We start from the raw sequence: 20641 nt of genomic DNA, 5'->3' as shown, positions 1-20641 counted from the left end.
GTCTCACTTGTTCAGAACCTCCCCGAGCCCCACATTGCCACACGTACCCACCACCTGGCCCCCAGGACCTCCAAGCACACCTCCATCACAGCCCTTCCCACAATGAAGTAATGATTTTCTTAGCAGTCTTTTAGCGCTTCCTCTGTCATGAGGGCAGAGATGTTGCCGTGTTTGACTGGATTAAATTATTTCCCCCAAGTCATCCTTACTTTGTGTCCACTTCTCCAACAGGGGGAAACATTAGCACAATTTTTCTAGCAGCTACTTTACTATCCAGAATGATTGTCCACTAATCCAATTAAATTTTTTTTTATAAACATTAAGCCTCTCACTACTGGCAACATTAAATGTGTGTTAACTAAAAAGAAATTTGGGCCGGGAGCACTGGCTCACATCTGTAATTCTAGCACTTTGGGAAGCCAAGGCAGGAGAATCACTTGAACCCAAGTGTTTGAAACCAGCCTGGGCAACATAGTGAGATCTTGTCTCTGCAAAAAATTTAAACATAAAAAATTAGCCAGGCATGGTGCCACGTGCCTGTAGCCCCAGCTACTCAGGAGGCTGAGGCAGGAGCATCACTTGGGCCCAGAAGTTAGAGACTGCAGTGAGCTATAATTATCCCACTGCACTCTAGCCTAGGCAACAGAACAAGATGGTCTCTAAATAAATAAATAAATAAAATTAAAATCTAAAATCCAAATGCTTTTTCTACTTTATTAGTGGTATCTCTCATCATAATGTCTTGTCTTCCTACTGCAAGATGCATTCCCCTTAGTTTTCCATCTTCTAAGCTGTTCTTTTTGATTCCACTTGATCGCCATTGAATCTTACAATAATTATGAACTGACCATATTTGGCCATGGTAGTTAACGTCAACATTGCAGGAGATAAGTTTTTTTAAAGGATGAATCACGTGGACTTAAACAAGTAATAATAAAAAGAAAGAGAAGGAAAAATAATAAAAGAAAATAGAATGAGCCTGATCTTCCCAGGGCCTAAATTAGCCCCTAGTCACACATCTGTTGCTCAGGCAGCACAGCGGTTTTTTTTCAGGCTTTCAGGGTACCACTTAGAGCTCTGTAGCGGGGAGACGCTCGAGCATTAAAGAGAATGGAGCCTGTAATTAGGAGAGGTACCAATGTCACATGAGGCTGAAATTTGACTTCTGAGGCTCTGACTAATTTCTTTAGTTTGGAAGCTTTCTTGGCAAAGCTTTAAATCTCAATGCCACTACTTTGTAGTTTTGCAAAGCCTCAAATTGCTGGAATGCTGGGAGGAGAGAAGAGAAAATAGAAAGGAGAAAAGGGTATGTTAATTAATTTAATTTTCTGGTTAATTCAGCTTGACGAGTATTTGTCCAACTGCTGGGCTCAGAATGCTGTAGGTGCAGTAGAGAAAAAATGAGAACTGCACAGTGTAATTCTTGTCTAAAATGAGCATATCATTTTTCTCCATTTTCTCCCTTTAACGCTTTCTTTACCAAGTCATTTCAAAGTATTTTAGTCCTCACTAGTGGTTTAATAAGTACAGAAAAGCCAATATGATTTAATCTTGTTTCCACGCATCTCCAATGACCAGTCTAATACCTAGAACAAAGTAGGTTTTCAATATATCTTTATGGAATTGAATTGCATCATGTAGGTGGTATATGAGATTGGGTCCAATCTATATGGATCTCAAGAGATATTCTAAAAGTTTATTTATTTGACGAAATCTATTAATCACCCTATTTTCTGGGCTACAGATCCCTTTCTTAAGCAACTTTTGATTGAGAAGCAATGCATTATCTAGTCAGTATCATCTTAATGAAATCTTAAATCCTCTTGGTATTTACTACATAGGGGTTTATTTCAGCTCCCCCCATTAGAAGTAAGTGCTTTCTGCAGCAACTTAATTTTAGAAGTGTTCTGTCATAGTACCCAAAGATTAGCGAGCAGAATATTGGGCACTTGATATCTGCTCATGATCTGGACATTAGTCAAGCTAAGGATGTTTGCTCTGGGGCTGTACTTGAATCTATAAAATTTAGACAATCAGCCACTGCAGCCACCCTCCCTTCAGCTAAAGAATTGTTCCGAACCCCGATTGCCATCACTGACTTGGATTCTTTTCTCTTGGGCCCTTTTCTCTCAACCACAACCTCCTGCATGGCCTAAAACCTAGCCTCTCCCTTCTTATTGTTAGTGGTCTGGCTTTGAATCCACTGTCTCCTAATTAAGACAACCAGATCAAGGGGCTCTGGGAAAGGAGTCTGGAATGCTTTCTCTCAGTCAAAGCGGACAGGGGGCCAAAGCCCTGGTTGGGCTATGAGGGAGGGGCAGCTAAGCCGGGCCCATGTGTGTGGTTGCTGGTGACTGGAACTCTGGGACAGAACCAGAGCAGCTTCTTTAGGAAGTGCCAGACCAGACATGGCCCATATCAGAAATCCATTCTCCCGTCTCACAGAGGCTCTTGGAAGGGGGCTAGGCCCACTCTTCCTTTGATTCCTGAGGGAGACCAAATAGTGATGAGAGGAGAAAAGCAGAATCCATGCTAGATGACCTCAATCCTCTCAACAAACTAAAAGGCAGCGTTATTTGCAAAGAGAAACAGAAGGCTGCTGTGGGGTGCAACTAGAGTCAACAATAGACAAAGAGGATTGCTGGGCAGTGGCCAGTTTCCCTGTAGCTTTAAGCTACCAACCCACAGAGACCCATAGGAGTTGGGAAGTCATCTGCCTCTAGCAGTCGACTTTGCCTGCCCTTGCTCCTTCTGATTTCCTGGCCAGTCTGCAGGAAAGTTCTTCTGCCAACAACCACAGCCACCCAGCAAGGTACATGCACCATGCAGAGAAACAGAATCACCTACTAAGGTCCCCAAATGGGGAAGAAGATAAAGAATATTTCAGTATATTGCATCTGGACCTGGCTTGGCACAGTTTCTGAGGATTCTTGGGGGTCCATCCTAAGACTACTTCCAAAAGCCCTGCTTTGTTCTGCAAGTGCCCAGCTAAGATCTGATCCTGCCAGCCTTGGCATCTGCATCTGTCTGATGCAGACAGATGTGGATTTGGATCCTGGCTCTGCAATATAGTTACACAACCTGGACGAGTTATTTAATCTCTTTGAGGCTCAGTTTTTGAATCTTTAAAATGGAGATAATGTTTTATAATGTTATTGTAGGAATCGAATAAATCCATATAAAATCCAAATGATAAATTACAATTGATAAAAAATGTATAAAGAAAACTTCTAATGCAGTGCGTGGCACATAGTAGTTCTTCAATAAATGGCGTTACCTGGTGCTCCTGTTGTTGAGTGCTGATGAAGATTCCAAAAAATATTCTCTGAGCTAATGTAGTAAGAATAATCAGAGTTATCTTAAGTTAGCCTTCTCTTCTAGGTTTCTATAGCAGAATAAATCAAAGTCACTATTACATTGTTAAGCTTCAAGTTCAAGGAGAAGTTTTTCATAAAACAGTTCATAAATATCACAACAGTTTTCTCTGATATCTCTTTATTGTGTTGACTTTTTCCCAACAAAGTTCTCTGGGTGCTGCCTATATCCAGTGAAATAAAGATTCTATACAGAAGGCTGAGAAAATAAGTCTTTTACTCAGATATACACAGCCTTCAAGTGTTCTGTACTCATCCCTTTGCATACCAATCATGTCTGTTTTTAGATCTGTCTTCTTTCATGATTTGTCCTTCTTTCATTCTGTTAAAAAAAATAGTATGTTCCGCCGAGCTTGGTTCAGCAGGGCTGTACCACAGGAATTCTCATCAAAACATGGGACTGACTCGACTTTCTCAGAGAATTGTTCTCACCCATCTCACTCATCATGTCCACTTAGGTGTTCCTCTTTCAAATTTTGTAGTTAATTATGAGGCTTTAGAAATGTGGTTCTGCAAAGTAGTCTCAATGGTTGTTACTCCATTGCTGATAACTTCACTCCAGGAGCCATGAGTTTTTAAAGTTTATTACTCTTTTAGTGCAATCTTCAATTTTTAGTTGAAGAAAAGCAAAGTACTGCAAAGAGAACACCAATCAATCAATCTTTTGGAGGGACATCTCCAAACATATAAAAGAAATTTTGAAGGGCCAGTTATTTGCATGTTGAAGGAGCTCCAGTAACAAACAAGAAATGCCATTGGTGGAGAGCCTGCTTAATTGAAATCTCTTGCATGAATCAAGGGAGAAGTAAAAATTTCAGGAAGCTCCTTTGGTTCTTAGAGAGTGACACTTATGGGATATATAACACTGAAACAAAACAGCCAATTTATTTCCCCATCAAGAAGGAGAGGGAAAAAAAAATGGGAGACAGACCTAAGTTTAATCAAAAGCAGAATCTCGGAGGAAAGATTGAACTGGTACCATCCTTTTTTAGTCCATTTAGGGTGTTTCATAGACATAACATGCTCATTATGTGGCAAGCCCTATCTCTATTGCAGTTTGAAAATCAGAGCCAAAAGAAAATAAAAACAAAAACTCATTTCCGCCATTAAAAATGCAAACCATGATTGTAGTTTTCTCCTCAGATGGTGCATAATTCTCCTCCCTCTGCTATAATTCCCTTTCCTAATCTAGATATATTTTGTAGACTTTTGAAAGTTGTTACTGCATTTGTTATTCAAATTAAAACATGTGTTGTGAATGAACTAGGGAATTTGGTGAGCATTTCATTTTGAAATTTCCAATTGACCTCTCTAGCCCTCTTACATTAAATGATATAAAACAGATTATGCAGACCACATCCTCTGCAAATTCTGTCCTTAGAAAAAGAAAAGGATTTTCTTAAGATTCCTAGACATTAAATAACAATTACCTGAAACATAGCATCCATCTAATCACAGAATTTCAGAGCTGTGAGCAACTTTAGACATTGTCTGATCTGTTGTCCTGCAATTATATCTCCCTGGATCCTTTTCTGACCCATGAAATGCAAATAAATTTTTATTCCTAGAAACTCATCACTCTACCTATGCTACCGCTGCAGCACTATCACTACTGCTACCCTTTGTATTTTGGAGTTAACATCCAAGGTTCTTGTAGCTGAAAACTTTTTCTTTATTATTATTATTATTATACTTTAAGTTTTAGGGTACATGTGCACAATGTGCAGGTTTGTTACATATGTATACATGTGCCATGCTGGTGTGCTGCACCCATTAACTCATCATTTAGCATTAGGTATATCTCCTAATGCTATCCCTCCCCCCTCCCCCTGCCCCACAATAGTCCCTGGTATGTGATGTTCCCCTTCCTGTGTCCATGTGTTCTCATTGTTCAATTCCCACCTGTGAGTGAGAACATGCGGTGTTTGGTTTTCTGTCCTTGCGATAGTTTGCTGAGAATGATGGTTTCCAGTTTCATCCATGTCCCTACAAAGGACATTAACTCATCATTTTTTATGGCTGCATAGTAATCCATGGTGTATATGTGCCACATTTTCTTAATCCAGTCTATAATTGTTGGACATTTGGGTTGGTTCCAAGTCTTTGCTATTGTGAATAGTGCCGCAATAAACATACATGTGCATGTGTCTTTATAGCAGCATGATTTATAATCCTTTGGGTATATACCCAGTAATGGGATGGCTGGGTCAAATGGTATTTCTAGTTCTAGATCCCTGAGGAATCGCCACACTGACTTCCACAATGGTTGAACTAGTTTACAGTCCCAGCAACAGTGTAAAAGTGTTCCTATTTCTCCACATCCTCTCCAGCACCTGTTGTTTCCTGACTTTTTAATGATCGCCATTCTAACTGGTGTGAGATGGTATCTCATTGTGGTTTTGATTTGCATTTCTCTGATGGCCAGTGATGATGAGCATTTTTTCATGTGTTTTTTGGCTGCATAAATGTCTTCTTTTGAGAAATGTCTGTTCATATCCTTTGCCCACTTTTTGATGGGGTTGTTTGTTTTTTTCTTGTAAATTTGTTTGAGTTCATTGTAGATTCTGGATATTAGCCCTTTGTCAGATGAGTAGGTTGCAAAAATTTTCTCCCATTCTGTAGGTTGCCTGTTCACTCTGATGGTAGTTTCTTTTGCTGTGCAGAAGCTCTTTAGTTTAATTAGATCCCATTTGTCAATTTTGGCTTTTGTTGCTATTGCTTTTGGTGTTTTAGACATGAAGTCCTTGCCCATGCCTATGTCCTGAATGGTATTGCCTAGGTTTTCTTCTAGGGTTTTTATGGTTTTAGGTCTAACGTTTAAGTCTTTAATCCATCTTGAATTAATTTTTGTATAAGGTGTAAGGAAGGGATCCAGTTTCAGCTTTCTACATATGGCTAGCCAGTTTTCCCAGCGCCATTTATTAAATAGGGAATCCTTTCCCCATTGCTTGTTTTTATCAGGTTTGTCAAAGATCAGATAGTTGTAGACATGCGGCATTATTTCTGAGGGCTCTGTTCTGTTCCATTGGTCTATATCTCTGTTTTGGTACCAGTACCATGCTGTTTTGGTTACTGTAGCCTTGTAGTATAGTTTGAAGTCAGGTAGCGTGATGCCTCCGGCTTTGTTCTTTTGGCTTAGGATTGACTTGGCGATGCGGGCTCTTTTTTGGTTCCATATGAACTTTGAAGTAGTTTTTTCCAATTCTGTGAAGAAAGTCATTGGTAGCTTGATGGGGATAGCATTGAATCTATAAATTACCTTGGGCAGTATGGCCATTTTCACGATATTGATTCTGCCTACACATGAGCATGGAATGTTCTTCCATTTGTTTGTATCCTCTTTCATTTCATTAAGCAGTGGTTTGTCGTTCTCCTTGAAGAGATCCTTCACATCCTTTGTAAGTTGGATTTCTGGGTATTTTATTCTCTTTGAAGCAATTGTGAATGGGAGTTCACTCATGATTTGGCTCTCTGTTTGTTTGTTATTGGTGTATAAGAATGCTTGTGATTTAAAACATCACTATTTGAATTTCAAAACACTGTTAAAAATCCTAAAGCCAAGAAAACCTAATATACATATTAGGGCTTCGCAATTTTTTCACTACTGACATTTTATGAGATGGCATAAATCTTTGTTGTGAGGATGGCTGTCCTGGGTACTGTAGGATATTTAGCAGCATCCCTGGCAAGTAGCCCCCCCGACCCCCTGCAAGTGTGACAACCAAAAATGTCTCCTGCCATTGCCACGTTTCCTTGGGGGAGTGGGGATCGTTTCTGCTTGTTAAGTATCAACATATGTTGTTTTTCAAAAACAAGTGAGAAAAAACAGTTTGATTATCTAAAAGCCAGTTCTCCCTTCACCATATACACAACCTCTCCAACACTGAATGTCGTCATTTTGTAAAAATCTTTGCCAATTAAGTGGCAATTATGATAATATTCAATCAGAATGCTCTTCAGGGTTCAGTGCCATAATATTTGCTAAAAGAATAAAAAGAAAAGTCCCATGCCGCTCTGGAGTTGTAGAAGTGAGATGTTGTAGAAAATGAAATCTGACTTAATTCTGTGGTCCTGATATGAGAGTAAATTGGCTTCAGCAGCATCTGCGCCATCCCATGGCTGAGTTGACTATATGAATGTTATCTTCATTCCTCATGGCTCTATGTTTGTATGTCCAAAGCTTAAGTGGTCAGTTGAAGAATCTACATGTGAATAGCTAGTACATAGTAGTTATTCAACAAATACTTGTTAAATGATTTTATGAATTGTGCTTTATCTTTGCCTCTTGAATTGGACAATCAGCCATTTTAGTCTATGCTGGAAATAAAAATATTCTTGTTCAAATTAGTCGGAGGATATAAGACCCCCTAGAAAGTCTCAAAGTTTCTTATATTCCTCACTCTACATCCCCAAGTTTTTTTAAAAAAAGTGTATGTGTTTGAGAGAGGGAAAGATCATATGCATGTATGTTACAGAAGCAATCAAAAATATATGGGACATGGTCTCTCAGCCATAGGGTCTCAAAGAGAGAAATGAAAGTGACAATTTGTGTCAGGCTTTATGCTGGGATATTAAATAGACCATCTCTGCAGTCCTCACAACAGTCCCTTGAGGTGGATATTATCACCACTATTGTATAGATGCTAAGAAATAAGTTGCTCAAAGTCAGACAGCTGCTACACGGGAGAGCAGAAACTCCAGTCAAGCACTAGCTGTGTTTTCAGCTGTCTGAGCCCGGTTTACAAGCCTCCCATGGCTCACTTGGCCTCTTGTGCCCCCTTGGCCTCGGTTGCTTCTTGAATGGAGAGCCCTGTCTGCTACTGCCCTGACTGTCACCGCATATCCTAACCTTGGTGATGGCCCCAGCCAGCCTCTTCAAGGTTGAGGGCTGGACCTCATCATTCTCACCATTGTGGGATCTCCTGCAGAGCCAGTACCTAGACCCCAGCAGACCAGACTTACAGAGGTGCTGGCTCCTTTCAGCACTTCTAGATTCAGGGGCTGTGCTGCTCCCTGAGCCCTGGCTTCCCAGTGGCTGCTCAGAGAGGCTGGGCAGCGCAACCAAGAAGTGGGGGGACCCAACTCCCCCTAGGAAAACTTGGAGCAGTGAAAGACAGGAGACTGGCAGGAACTAGCAGCTGAAGTCCCCTCGCTCCCTCCCCCTACCAGACCGGCCTGAGATAGAGTAGCTCCATGTAGCCTTTCTGGAGACCATGTTGCCGGCTGTGTTTATTAAAGAAGCTGGGGTGCAGCTCATAACATTGCCCTCCTTCTTTGCCTTACTCTGCTTTTCCACTTCACGCTTAATGCCCACACACTGTTAAAATGTTAACTTGGAAGTTTTGCCTTAGTTTCCATTTTCTAGGGAACCCTGGCTAAAACATAAATCTTTAATTTATAAAATGACAATGCTGCTGCCCATCCCTCAAAAGTTCAAGGAAAAATAGAAACAAAACCCCTCTTAGTAGATATTGCCCCAGATTGATGATAACTAACAGATATCCGAAAAGAAAAACAGCCAGCATATGTAGATGTGAAAAGCAGTGCGTTGAGATGGCATTCACTGTACCTTTGTGGCCACCTTGTATCTGCCCTAACACTACCTGCTTTTCTCCCCTTGCTTTTAGACAGGAGGGCAGTGTTAACACACACTGGAGCAAAACGGCTGTATTTGTCTCACTGTAATGACCATATGCCACGTGGTAGGAGGAAGGTGTCAGTCATCCCAAATTCAAGTCCTAACTCTTCTGCTTATTAGCCGTATGACTTGAGAAGGTCATAAAATCTCTGGGTAAATATTTCCTCTCCTATAAAGTAGAAATAAGGAGGGTCAGAGAGCGGTAGGGGAAAGAGGAGCAATAAAGAAACCTTTGAAGGAGCAGCCATTGACTTAGAAGGAAATCCAGGAAAGGATTTCTGTCCAGGAAGCATGAGAAGAAAGTTTTTCAAGGCAGAGAGAGCTCCTGATATTTCAGAAGCCCCTGATAATTCAAGACTTTGCTGAGGTAAAACCATCTGGTGCCGAGAATTTTTTTATTTCTAAATATCAAACAGGCCAGGCATGGTGGCTCACACCTGTAACCCCACACTTCGGGAGGCCAAGCCAGGTGGATCACTTAAGGCCGGAGTTCGAGACCAGCCTGACTAACATGGCGAAACCTCGTCTCTACTAAAAATACAAAAATTAGCCAGGCCTGGTGGCATGTGCCTGTAATCCCAGCCACTCGGGAGGCTGAAGCGGGAGAATCGCTTGAACCTGGGAGGCGGAAGTTGCGGTGAGCCAAGATGGCACCACTGCACTCCAGTCTGGGCAGTAGAGTGAGACTGCATCTCAAAAAATAAATGAAAATAAAACAGAGCCTCCGAGAGAGAAGACCCAAAACAAAACAATCATAGGCCTAAATCAGCAAGGGCTGAAAGATGGTGATGACTTCACATAATTACAAAGTTGGACTTGATTTTATTCCACAGATCTTGTTATATAGAAACGACCAGCTATGCCTTGGGATCAAAATCCAGAGAGATCAAATAGAGATTACAGTGAAGATGAACGAAAGGGAAAGCAGAAATGGAGAGAAGGAGGAAGAGAAGCAGGTGAAAAGAGAAGACAAAAAGGAGAGGACATGGAAAAGGAGCTGGAAGATGAACAGGAAAAAGGAAAATGAGGAACAATAGCTCAAAAAAAGACTAGTCAGCAAATCCCTCGTGGACAGTCTCCAGGCAAAGTTTAAATTAAACAAGTACTCCACAATACAAGAGAGTCTAGCACTCTCATTTGAATTTGGCATGACATATAAACAGATAAGTCAATGGTTTTGTAAAAAGAGGAAGAAATACAATAAAGAAATGTCCAAGGGAAAGCATAAGAAAAGACATAAGAGATGGGGTCTCGCTCTGTTGCCCAGGCTGGTCTCAAACTCCCGCCCTCAAGCGATCTTCCCACCTTTGCCTCCCAGAGTGCTGGGATTGCAGGCATGAGCCACCGTGCCTGGCCGAGATGTTTTATATAACACCATTCTCACCAATAAATGGAGTTCTGAAAGGATAAACAGCAAAATATTAACCATCGTTAATTCCGTGGAGTAGAACTAAATGAGGGAAGTGCAAAGAGTTCCCAAACATTCTATTTTTACCCTACTGTGGATTTAAAGCTTTTATAATGGACATTAACTGATTTTATTTAAGAAAAAAATAAAGAAATTAGCAACCTCTGGAAAAAAAATACAGTAGAAATAACACTGTCTGCCTCACCTTTCCCAGGGGTTGATGTGACATAGTGAAAGCACTTTGAAGCATTATACAGATGTGCTTTAACAATACAAAGGGAGGTAGAGATATAACTTTCTAACTTAGCTTTTCCCTCACTAGCTTTTCCCAAATAATGAAATAGTTCAGTAGGAAAATATAAAGGAATAAATTACTTAAATATTCTGAAATATCTTCAGGATAAAAATAAATAAGAACAAAAGCTAAAGGGTTGAGACTTCCACCTCTCACCAAGTTGGAATAGAAAAGACTGGATTTTTCTCTTCCACATGAAACAGTCAAAAAAATAAACAGAAGAAAACCTATTTAAGAAAACAGTTTTCAAGACACTGTACATCAAACAATGAAGTGGTCCCTGGTAGAAGAGAAACAAATGCAGTGAGCCCTGTGATTGCTTCAGAGCCTGGAGATGTTTCCAGGCCACAGTGCAGGAAAAAGGAAACCCTTTGGAGGCTGGTGGACTCCATGAGTTGAAGAGATGGAGCTGAGAGTCCAAGAAATCAAGGTGGCTAGAGTTACAGGACAAAAGTATCAGAGATGAGAGAGATGCACAGATAACTCTGGAAATATGCAGAGGGCCTAATCAGATATTCAGTGGTCACCTTGTATCTGTCCTAATGATTACCTGTTTTTTCCCCCTTGCTTTTAGACAGAAGGGCTGTGTCAACACTTACTGGAGTAGAATGGCTGCCTTTGTCTTACTATAATGATCATATATCACCTGGTAGGATGGAAAGTCTCAGTCATCCCAAGTTCAAATCTTAGCTCATCTGCATGCACGTGAGGAAATTGCCTGATGCTGAGAAAAAAAAAAAAAAAAAAAAAAAACCATACCAAAGGATTAGAGAAAATAGTACCTGCTGCTCACACCAGGCTTGGAATAGTGCCAGTGTCCTTCAGGCAGACTGGAAAACTTCATAATTCACAAAACATGGGGAGAGGCTTTGCTCAACAGTGGGGAATAATTAGCCCTAAACACTGCTCTGATCCAACCTAACACATCTTAAAAGCAAGACCTGAAAGATGAAACTGTTTCCAAGTAACTAAACTACATTCCAGAACAAAGCTCAAGAATATTTATAGAAATACAAAAATATCCAGCATCCAACAAGGTCAAACTGTCAATGTCTGGCATCCAGTAAAAAATTACCAGGCATGCAAAGAAACAGGAAAATATACCCCATAATGAGGTAAAAAAAGTCAACTGAAACTGACTCAGAACCGACACAAATGTTAGAATTAACAGAGAAAGACATTAAAAGTAACTGTAATTTTATTTCAGATGTTCAAAAGCTTAAATGGAGACATGGAAAAATTTTTAAAGGCTCAAATCAAACATTTAGAGTTGAAAACTACAATGTCTGAGATGAAAGATATCCAGGATGGGCTTAACAATATATCCACACGATGGAATACTAATGAATAGTGAAAAGAAATGAACTAAGGATATAACAAAATAATAGTACTGAGTGAAAGAACCCAGAGAAAAAAAATTGCATACTGTATTATTCATTTTATGTAAAAATCTAGAAAATGCAAAATAATCTGTGGTTACAGAAAGCAGATAAATGGTTACATGGGGAGAGGAGAAGGAAAAGTGATGCCAAAGGGGCATGAGGAGTCTTTGGGGGGTGATGGGTATGTTAACTATTTTTATTTTTATGATGGTTTCACGGGTGTAGACATACATCAAAACTTATAATTTGTTTTTTTAAATATAATTTCAACTTTTATTTTGATTTGGGGGTACACGTGCAGATTTGCTACCTGGGTATGTTGCATACTGCTGAGGTTTAGAGTATGATTGACGCCATCACCCAGGTAGTGAACACAGTACCCAATAGGTAGTTTTTCAAACTTTGTCCCCTTCCTTCCCTCCCCTCTCTAGTAGTCCCCAGTCTGTTGTTCCCATCTTTATCTCCCTGCGTAACCAGTGTTTAGCTTCCACTTATAAGTGAGAACATGTGGTATTTGGTTTTCTGTTCCTGTGCTAATTCACTTAGCATAGTGGCTTCCAGATGCTTCCATGTTGCTGCAAAGGACATGATTTCATTCTTTTTTATGGCTGTGTCTTATTCCATGATGTATATGTACTACGTTTTCTTTATCCAGTCCACCATTGTTGGGGACCCAGGTTGATTCCATGTCTTTGCTATTGTGAACAGTGCTGTAATGAACATATGAGTGCATTTGTCTTTTTAGTAGAATGATTTATTTTCTTTGGATATATACCCAGTAATGGAATTCCTGGGTCAAATGGTCAAAGAACCTGTTTTAAGTTCTTTGAGAAATCTCCAAACTGCATTCCACAGTGGCTGAACTAATTTGTATTCCCACCAATAGTAAAAACATTTCCTTTTCTCCGCAGCGTCTGCAGCATCCATCTTTTTTTGTCTCTTTTAATAATAGCCTTCTGACTGGTGTGAGATGGTATCTCATTGTGGTTTTGATTTGCATTTCTCTGATGATTAATGATGTTGAGCATTTTTTCATGTTTTTTGGCCACTTGTAAGTCTTTTTTTGAGAAGTGTTTATGTCTTTTGTCCACTTTTTAATAGAGTTATTTGTTTTTTGCTTGTTGAATTGTTTAAGTTTCTTATAAATTCTGGATATTAGACCTTTGTTGGATGTGTAGTTTGTGAATATTTTCTCTCATTCTGTAGGTTTTGTTTACTCTGTTGGTAGTTTCTTTTGCTGTGCAAAAGCTCTTTAGTTTAATTAGGTCCCACTTGTCAATTTTTAAAACTTATAATCTGCATACTTTATGTACAGTTCATTGTATATCACTTAGAACTCAGTAAAGCTATTTTTATTTTTGTTTGTCATGTTATCTACTTTTTTCTTTTTTAATTTTTAGTTTTGGTTTGGGGGCACATGTAAAGGTTTGTTACATAGGTAAACATATGTCATGGGGGTTTGTTATACATATTATTTCATCACCCAGATATTAAGCCCAGTATCTAATAGTTATATTTTCTGCTTCTCTGCCTCCTCCTATTCTCCCCGCTCAAGTAAACCTCAGTGTCTATTGTTTCCTTCTTTGTGTTCATAAGTTCTTATCATTTAGCTCCCACTTACAAGTGACGACATGTGGTATTTAGTTTTCTGTTCCTGCATTAGTTTTCTAAGGACAATGACCTCCAGTTCCATCTGTGTTCCCACAAAAGACATGACTTCATTCTTTTTTACGGCTGCATAGTATTCCATGGTATATATGTACCACATTTCCTTTTTCCAATCTGTCATTGATGGGTATTTAGGTTGATTCCATGTATTTGCTATTGTGAATAGTGCTGCAATGAAGATTCACATGCATGTGTCTTTATGGGAGAATGATTTATACTCCTCCAGGTATACACCCAGTAATGGGGTTGCTGGGTCAAATGGTAGTTCTGCTTTTACTCCTCAAGGAATTGCTGTACTGCTTTCCACAATGGTTGAACTAATTTACACTCTCACCAACACAACCTCACTACCATCTGTTATTTTTTCACTTTTTAATAATAGTCATTCTGACTGGTATGAGATGGTATCTCCTTGTGGCTTTGATTTGCATTTCTCTAATGATCAGTGATATTGAGCTTTTTTTTCATATGCTTGATGGCTGCATGTATGTCTTCTTTTGAGACATGTCTGTTCATGTCCTTTGCCCAATTTTTAATGGTGGTATTTGTTTTACTCTTGTAAATTTGTTTAAGTTCTTTGTAAGATGCTGGATAGTAGACCTTTGTCAGATGCATAGTTTGCAAATATTTCCTCCCGTTCTGTAGGTTGTCTGTTTACTCTGCTGGTAGTTTCTTTAGCAGTGCAGAAGCTATCAAGTTTAATTAGATCCCACTTGTCAATTTTTGCTGTTTTTGCTATTGCTTTTCACATCTTTGTCATGAAATCTTTGCCCATTCCTGTGTCCAGGATGGTATTGCCTAGGTTGTCTTCCAGGAATTTTATAGTTTTGGGTTTTACATCTAAGACTTTAATCTATCTTGAGTTCATTTTCATATATGGTGTAAGGAAGGGGTTCAGCTTCAATCTTCTGCATATGGCTAGCCAGTTATCCCAGCACTATTTATTGAATAGGGAGTCTTTTCTGCATTACTTGTTTTTGTCATAGTAAAGCTATTTTTAAAAACTAAAGAGACAAAAATGTGTTAACAAACCACTGAAAAACTCGGAAAATAGAGAATTCATAAATATAACTATGTTATTTTAAAATATTTAAAATTTTGTTAATTTTAGAGAATTGTAAAATAAATATTTAAATCTATAATTTTTGTTACATCTAAATCCACAGAATCCATAGACTACATCTATAATATTGTATCTAGTATTGTATCTGAAATTTGGTTTGGAGGTTTTGTTGTTGTTGTTGTTGTTTTTGGAGACAGAGTCTCAGTCTGTCCCCCAGGCTGGAGTACAGCAGCGCCATCTTGGCTCACTACAACTTCTCCCTCCCGGGTTCAAGTGATTCTCGTGCCTCAGCCTCCCTAGCAGCTGGGACTACAGGCATGTGCCACCATGCCTGGCTAATTTTTTTGTATTTTTAGTAGAGATGGGGTTTTGCCATGTTGGCCAGGCTGGTCTCAAACTCCTGGCCTCAAGCAATCTGCCCACCTCGGCCTCCCAAAGTGCTAGGATTACAGGAGTGAGCCACTGCACCCAGCCTCTTTGTGGTTTGTTTGTTTGTTTTTAACAATAAGTTAGAACATCTTTCCTCTTACTGTTTAGAACTATATATTTTCATGTTTTTCACATTAGAAAAATGAAGTCAGAAAGCCACAAGATAAATTTCAGTTTTTTCCAAATGTGCTCCATAAATTAAGAAAATATTACACATTTTTTTAACCATAAGTGACTGTACATTTACTCCCTAATACTCTTCTCTGTTCGATAGGAGGTCTAGGCTTAAAACCCTCTAAATGTCTGATTAAAGACTCAAATGCTTTAACTCCTGTTGTTCTGCTTCATTAGAGATACAGTTGTGTGATGGATGCTCATTATATTTTTGAATTAACTAATTTGTGTATTCTCATATTCCAAACTTGTCTGTCCTGATTTCCCCCAGTTTGATGCCGACCGTGATGAGGATGAGGTGTTCTATGACATCAGCATGGCAGTTGACAACAAGTTATTTCCAAACAAAGAGGCTGCAGCAGGTAAGTCACCGTGTCCTTTAGACAACAGTATGCCATGATCACCTGCCAAATGTCTGGGGCTTTGTATTAATGGATGAAGCTTAACAAACTGCTGCAAGGTTTGAAGGATGACAAAGTCTCATACTTTCTGGTATAAAAATAAAAGTAGAAAACAAAGTACAGAGGAAAGGCTATAAATCTGTTCTTTATAGCTGCTGCTTTTCTTCCAGTCATTGCACATGTAAATTACCAGGTAGTCACAATGTAACATAGGGCCTATGTTACTATAATAGAAAAATATCTAACCTAATCCATACTTTGTACAACAATTAAAATTTACAATATCTCCAGGACCCCCTAACTCATACGATAGGTTTCTCCCTCGTTGCCAAAAAAGCATCCCCTCCAATCTGGTAGCCACTCCCATCCCAACCCACAGCTCCTGTGTGACCCTACCTCTTCTCTTCCTAAGTGCTCTTGCCTGGAACTTTGACTTTGGACACTGATGTAGAGTAATCATATCTCCTAATGTAGGCAGTACTCACGGTTCTGTCCTGACCCTCCTCTCATTCTCTCCGTACTCTGACCCTGAGTCAACTCATTGTCACATGTGGCTTCAACATCAGTTCTATGTGGATGACTCTCCAATCTTAGTCTCAGTCCTGACCTTCTTTCTTCTGAGTAATGATCTCAAAGGGTAAAGACCAAAAGTTTGGGGCCATAAAGAAAAAGGCTAAACACTTAACATTTTAAATCACTATTTGAAGCCACCTAAGAGTAGCTTCAAAGAAAGACAGAATTACAAGGGTAAGGTGGTAGTCTTTCTGGGCAGACCCACAGAACACAGATAATCGATGTAAACTCATCTGCCTAACTTTCTGATGAGATTTATGAAAAGTTGGCCTATTGCAAGAAAGATGAAATATTGAGAATCATTTAAGATTATGAAAACATGACTACTGCTGCTCTGAAAAATACTGACTCTGTGCTTTTCAAGTTAATATTTTATTTAGAAGATGCTTTAGAAGTGACTACCTCTAACGACAAATATCTAACTGCTAGATATCCTCAGTTTGCTAATACAGTGGGATGGAGGGGCTGATTTAAGCCGCCCCTTCTTTGGGACACCCAGCACTTTCTGGCTCGCTAGTGGTGTTTCTCCACTAGGGAGCCTTGTGCCTTGCGGTGATGCAACTGTGCTGGTTTCTGTACCAATAGGAAACCGCCCAAGGACAGGTGCTGTGTCCTCATTCTCTTAAGGTCCCCTTGGTAAAGTGCATAGTGCCTGAGCCTTAGCAGCGGTTTCCAGGTGTCTACTTTCTCCTCCCTGTACCTCAGAGCTCATAAACGGAAGACTGTGCTTGCAGCCTCAACTCCCGCTAACTCTTCCACTCCTGAGACCCCCTGAAAGCTGGCTTCTGCTTCAGCCTTAGAATAAGTCTGTTTTCTCTAAAACAGCCCTTGGTGAATAAAGTGTGGTAAACTAGAAGTAAATGGTGCCTCCCCTGCAGGAGGCAGATACTGTGTAGCTCCAGGAAACTGTCGCTGTTGAAGAACAATGGTGAAATCTCCTGGCTTATAAATGTTGATGACTCACCCAATAAATAAGTCATATCCATGGCCTCTGCTCTGTGGATTGTCAGCCTCCAGGTTTGGTCCCTCCACTGTTTTTTTCTCTCTCAACTCTCTTTCTGCAGAATCTCAGCTGCCCCACAGCTCCCATATCGCCTCCTATAAATGGCATCCAATTCTCTTTCTCTCACCTCGACCTTTCTCCAGGGAGCCAGGCAGAAATGTTCTTGCCCTCACACTCCACACTGATCATCATTCCGTGGGGGCACCTTGGGAGTGCAAACCTTTGTCTCTATTCCCACTGCAGTCACCAAACGCTTTGTCATTCTTCATCCCTGGCCTCTCCTGTCTGTCATGAATGTCCTGCTGCCATGGGGATCTTCACAGAATGCAGTTCTAATCATCCTACCTTTCTGAAAACAAAACAAAACAAAACCTTCAATGACTCCTGCAGGCTGGCCACGAGTACCCTTAGCACAGAAGAAAGCCCCAAATCCTTTGCTTTCCTGCAGTGGTCCTGTTACTGCAACAACATCCCCTCCCCAACATCACTGGCACCAGCTTCCCACACTTCTCTGAATACCTCAAGTTCCTTCCTGCCTTAGGCATTTTCCACCTGCTCTTCTCTCTGCTTAGAAAACGCCTCTCCTCATCTGCATCCCTCTCACTCTCCCAACCCCATAGAGCCCCATCCTGCACCTGGCCAGATTCTACTTTGCGCCTCAGAGTAAACGTGGTGATTTTCTCAAGGAGGCTTTCTCAGACCCCACCCCAGACTAGATTAAGCCCTTGAATAGCACCCTGTGACCCACAGGTGTACAGGACTTTTCTTAGAGACTACCATTGCTCTGATTATCTGCTTCTTCAAGGCCTGTCTGCAGTGTCTCCCCCTCGATGAAGCCCTCCACCCACACTTCTAGCAAAGCCATCTGGCTGTGTCACTCAACTGCTCTGGGCCTCCATCTCCTTATCTATAAAAAGGGGATAATAGTAGCAGCTACCCCAGAGGATTGTTCTGAAAAATAAATGGTTTCTGCGTGCAAAGTATGTGGCTGTCACATTGAAAAGGCTATCTATGAGTTCCTGTCTTTGCAGCAGATTTGAGGGCTCATGGGGAGAAACCACATCTTACACAATACAACTTTCCCCCCTTTTCCTGGATCTGCTTCTTCTCTCTTCTCCTTCTCTGCCCTCCTCCCTGCCCCAACCCTGTCCTGGAGTAACTGAAAAACTCCCCACTTCCCCTTCTCACCCAGAGCAGCCCACCGACACCCAGAACCCTCAAAGAGTTCTAGTCCCAAATACCGTCAGAATATTTTTCCAAGTAAATACAGTGCTCTTCCTACACATTGTAATGAACACTTTCCATGCCTGTGGAATTCGAGCTGGACTCTCAGTGCTTAATGCAGGTCAGGCACTTACAGGAGACATTTAATGTTTGTAGCATGGATCAATGAGAGCAAGACCTGTAAAGGTAAAGTGGAAGTGTCCTTTCATTTTTAGTTATTTGGTACATATGCATTGAACACATGTACCTTCTAAGTTTTGTTCTTAGATTCAGAGATGAAACACAACCCTTACAGGTTTAATTTTCGTTAAAATTAAACTGTAATGAAACTGTTAACGAAAATTAAACTGTAAGCTACCCTGTAAGGGACAGGACAAGGGAGAAACTGCTTACCTCAGAGGGTGCAGGTTAAGGGTTGGAGGAGTTTTATTTACAGACACCCTTCACTGCTTAAGAAGCCCTGCAATTGTAGGAGTGTCTTTATGGGGTACTCAAAGTGGGAGGAGGATTTTCCTAAAACTTTGAGTTAAAGATCCACTGGGAGGAAAAACATCTGTAACGTTGTCCCAGAAAGTAATATGGTTAGCTTCTGGTACCTCTAAAGCCAATTTGTATCATCTTCCCACTTAAATTTAAGGAGCCAACCTGAAAATAATATTTCCGAAGGCCATTCTAAAACAAGCAGCACTGGGTGCTTCCTCTGGGGTTCTGTATTTCAGCTCATACCTCTCTCTGTCATCTGTAGAAAGAATATTTTTAAATCTGAAAAGAAATTGAAGAATTCAAAATGGGGGAAATGAAAGCTACACTATCACTTTTTCGTAACATCCTAATTTTGCTGTCTTTTTTGAGTAACAATATCATTGCAGTTGTTTTATGTGTTAAATTATCCAACGAAAGAAGGCAGTAATGTGTACATTTGTTTATATTTTCCCTCTATTTTTTGTGTCAAACCTTAGAGTATTATTAAAGGTCCCGTTTTCAGCAAACCAAGAAACCAACGCTAAAAGAAAATGAAAGCCATTCAATCATTATCAAAGCTGATAATGATATCCTTTATCTGTTGCCTCCTATGATATATTAATACTGCTGCCAGGAGTAACAGTGTTTCAAGAAATTTCATCCCTAATGATGCAATATAATTCCTGTTAAAAGCATTTTACTGCGACAGAGGGAGACTCCATCAAAAAAAAATACATTTTATTAGGAAATTCAATCTCTTCTTATAAGCATGAAGCTTTCTTTTAAACAAAGGTATTTTCATTCTACCATTGCTGAAGATAGTTTTCTAATTATCTTGCTCCGTTTTCCAGTATTAACATGTAATATCCATTAACTGAGTTGTTTAAGAGCCCTTCACATTGTTGTTTTTTAAAACAATGGAAAGAACACTTTGTAATTAAATAAAATAAGTAGGACACAGGTACTAAAAGCAGCTATATGTTTAAAAAGATTTCATGTTCAGATCACAGTATCCACTCCACATGAATCACTGTTAAGTACAGGTGAAGCAAAGGTATCATTTGAATCCAATAGCTATCACCACTTCCACTAGTCAGTGGCAGATAATAATCATATTGTGGAAGTAAAGAAAGCCAGCTAAAATTTGTGTTATCTTTAATGATGCTGTCAATAGCAGCCACCTAGAAGGGGGCATTGATTGTTACCAGCTTGAATGGGACTCCTTAATTCCACTCTGATTCTTCCATTTCCACAGCCACCCTATGACCTGTGTCATCATCAACCATTCACTGTTCCTCATTTTCTCAGCACATAGACTTGACAGCATGCTCCTCCAGGTCCTTTCCTGTAGAGCACTGTAGCAAAAGAGGGTCTGTATAAACCCATTTCGATTGCCCCTGCTTAGAATTTGGAGTCGGTATGGTGTGTTAGAAAGAGAAGTAGGAGCTACTGGCTCTGCCTTTGGTCTCAGGCACTTTCTACATGACCTAGGCCAAGTTTTTTAACTTTTCTGCTTCTCATTTTCCTCTTTTCTAAAATGAGAAGTG

General features: G+C 40.0%; 1 protein-coding gene across 7 annotated transcripts in view; it reads left to right on the top strand.

The window, feature by feature from the left end:
- AK5 (adenylate kinase 5) overlaps positions 1-20641 on the top strand; it is a 280641-nt gene that overhangs the window by 117206 nt on the left and 142794 nt on the right. For all 7 annotated transcript variants that reach the window (XM_002810687.5, XM_009248808.4, XM_063711701.1 and 4 more), the window contains exon 7: positions 15703-15793. In XM_002810687.5, the coding sequence (XP_002810733.2) occupies positions 15703-15793 (91 nt within the window). The remainder of the gene's footprint in view (positions 1-15702; positions 15794-20641) is intronic.

This window comes from Pongo abelii, chromosome 1, assembly GCF_028885655.2.
Source record: "Pongo abelii isolate AG06213 chromosome 1, NHGRI_mPonAbe1-v2.0_pri, whole genome shotgun sequence".
Classification (NCBI taxonomy): Eukaryota; Metazoa; Chordata; class Mammalia; order Primates; family Hominidae; genus Pongo; species Pongo abelii.
Note: the sequence above shows the minus strand (reverse complement) of the source record. Positions and strands in the feature narration are given on the sequence as shown.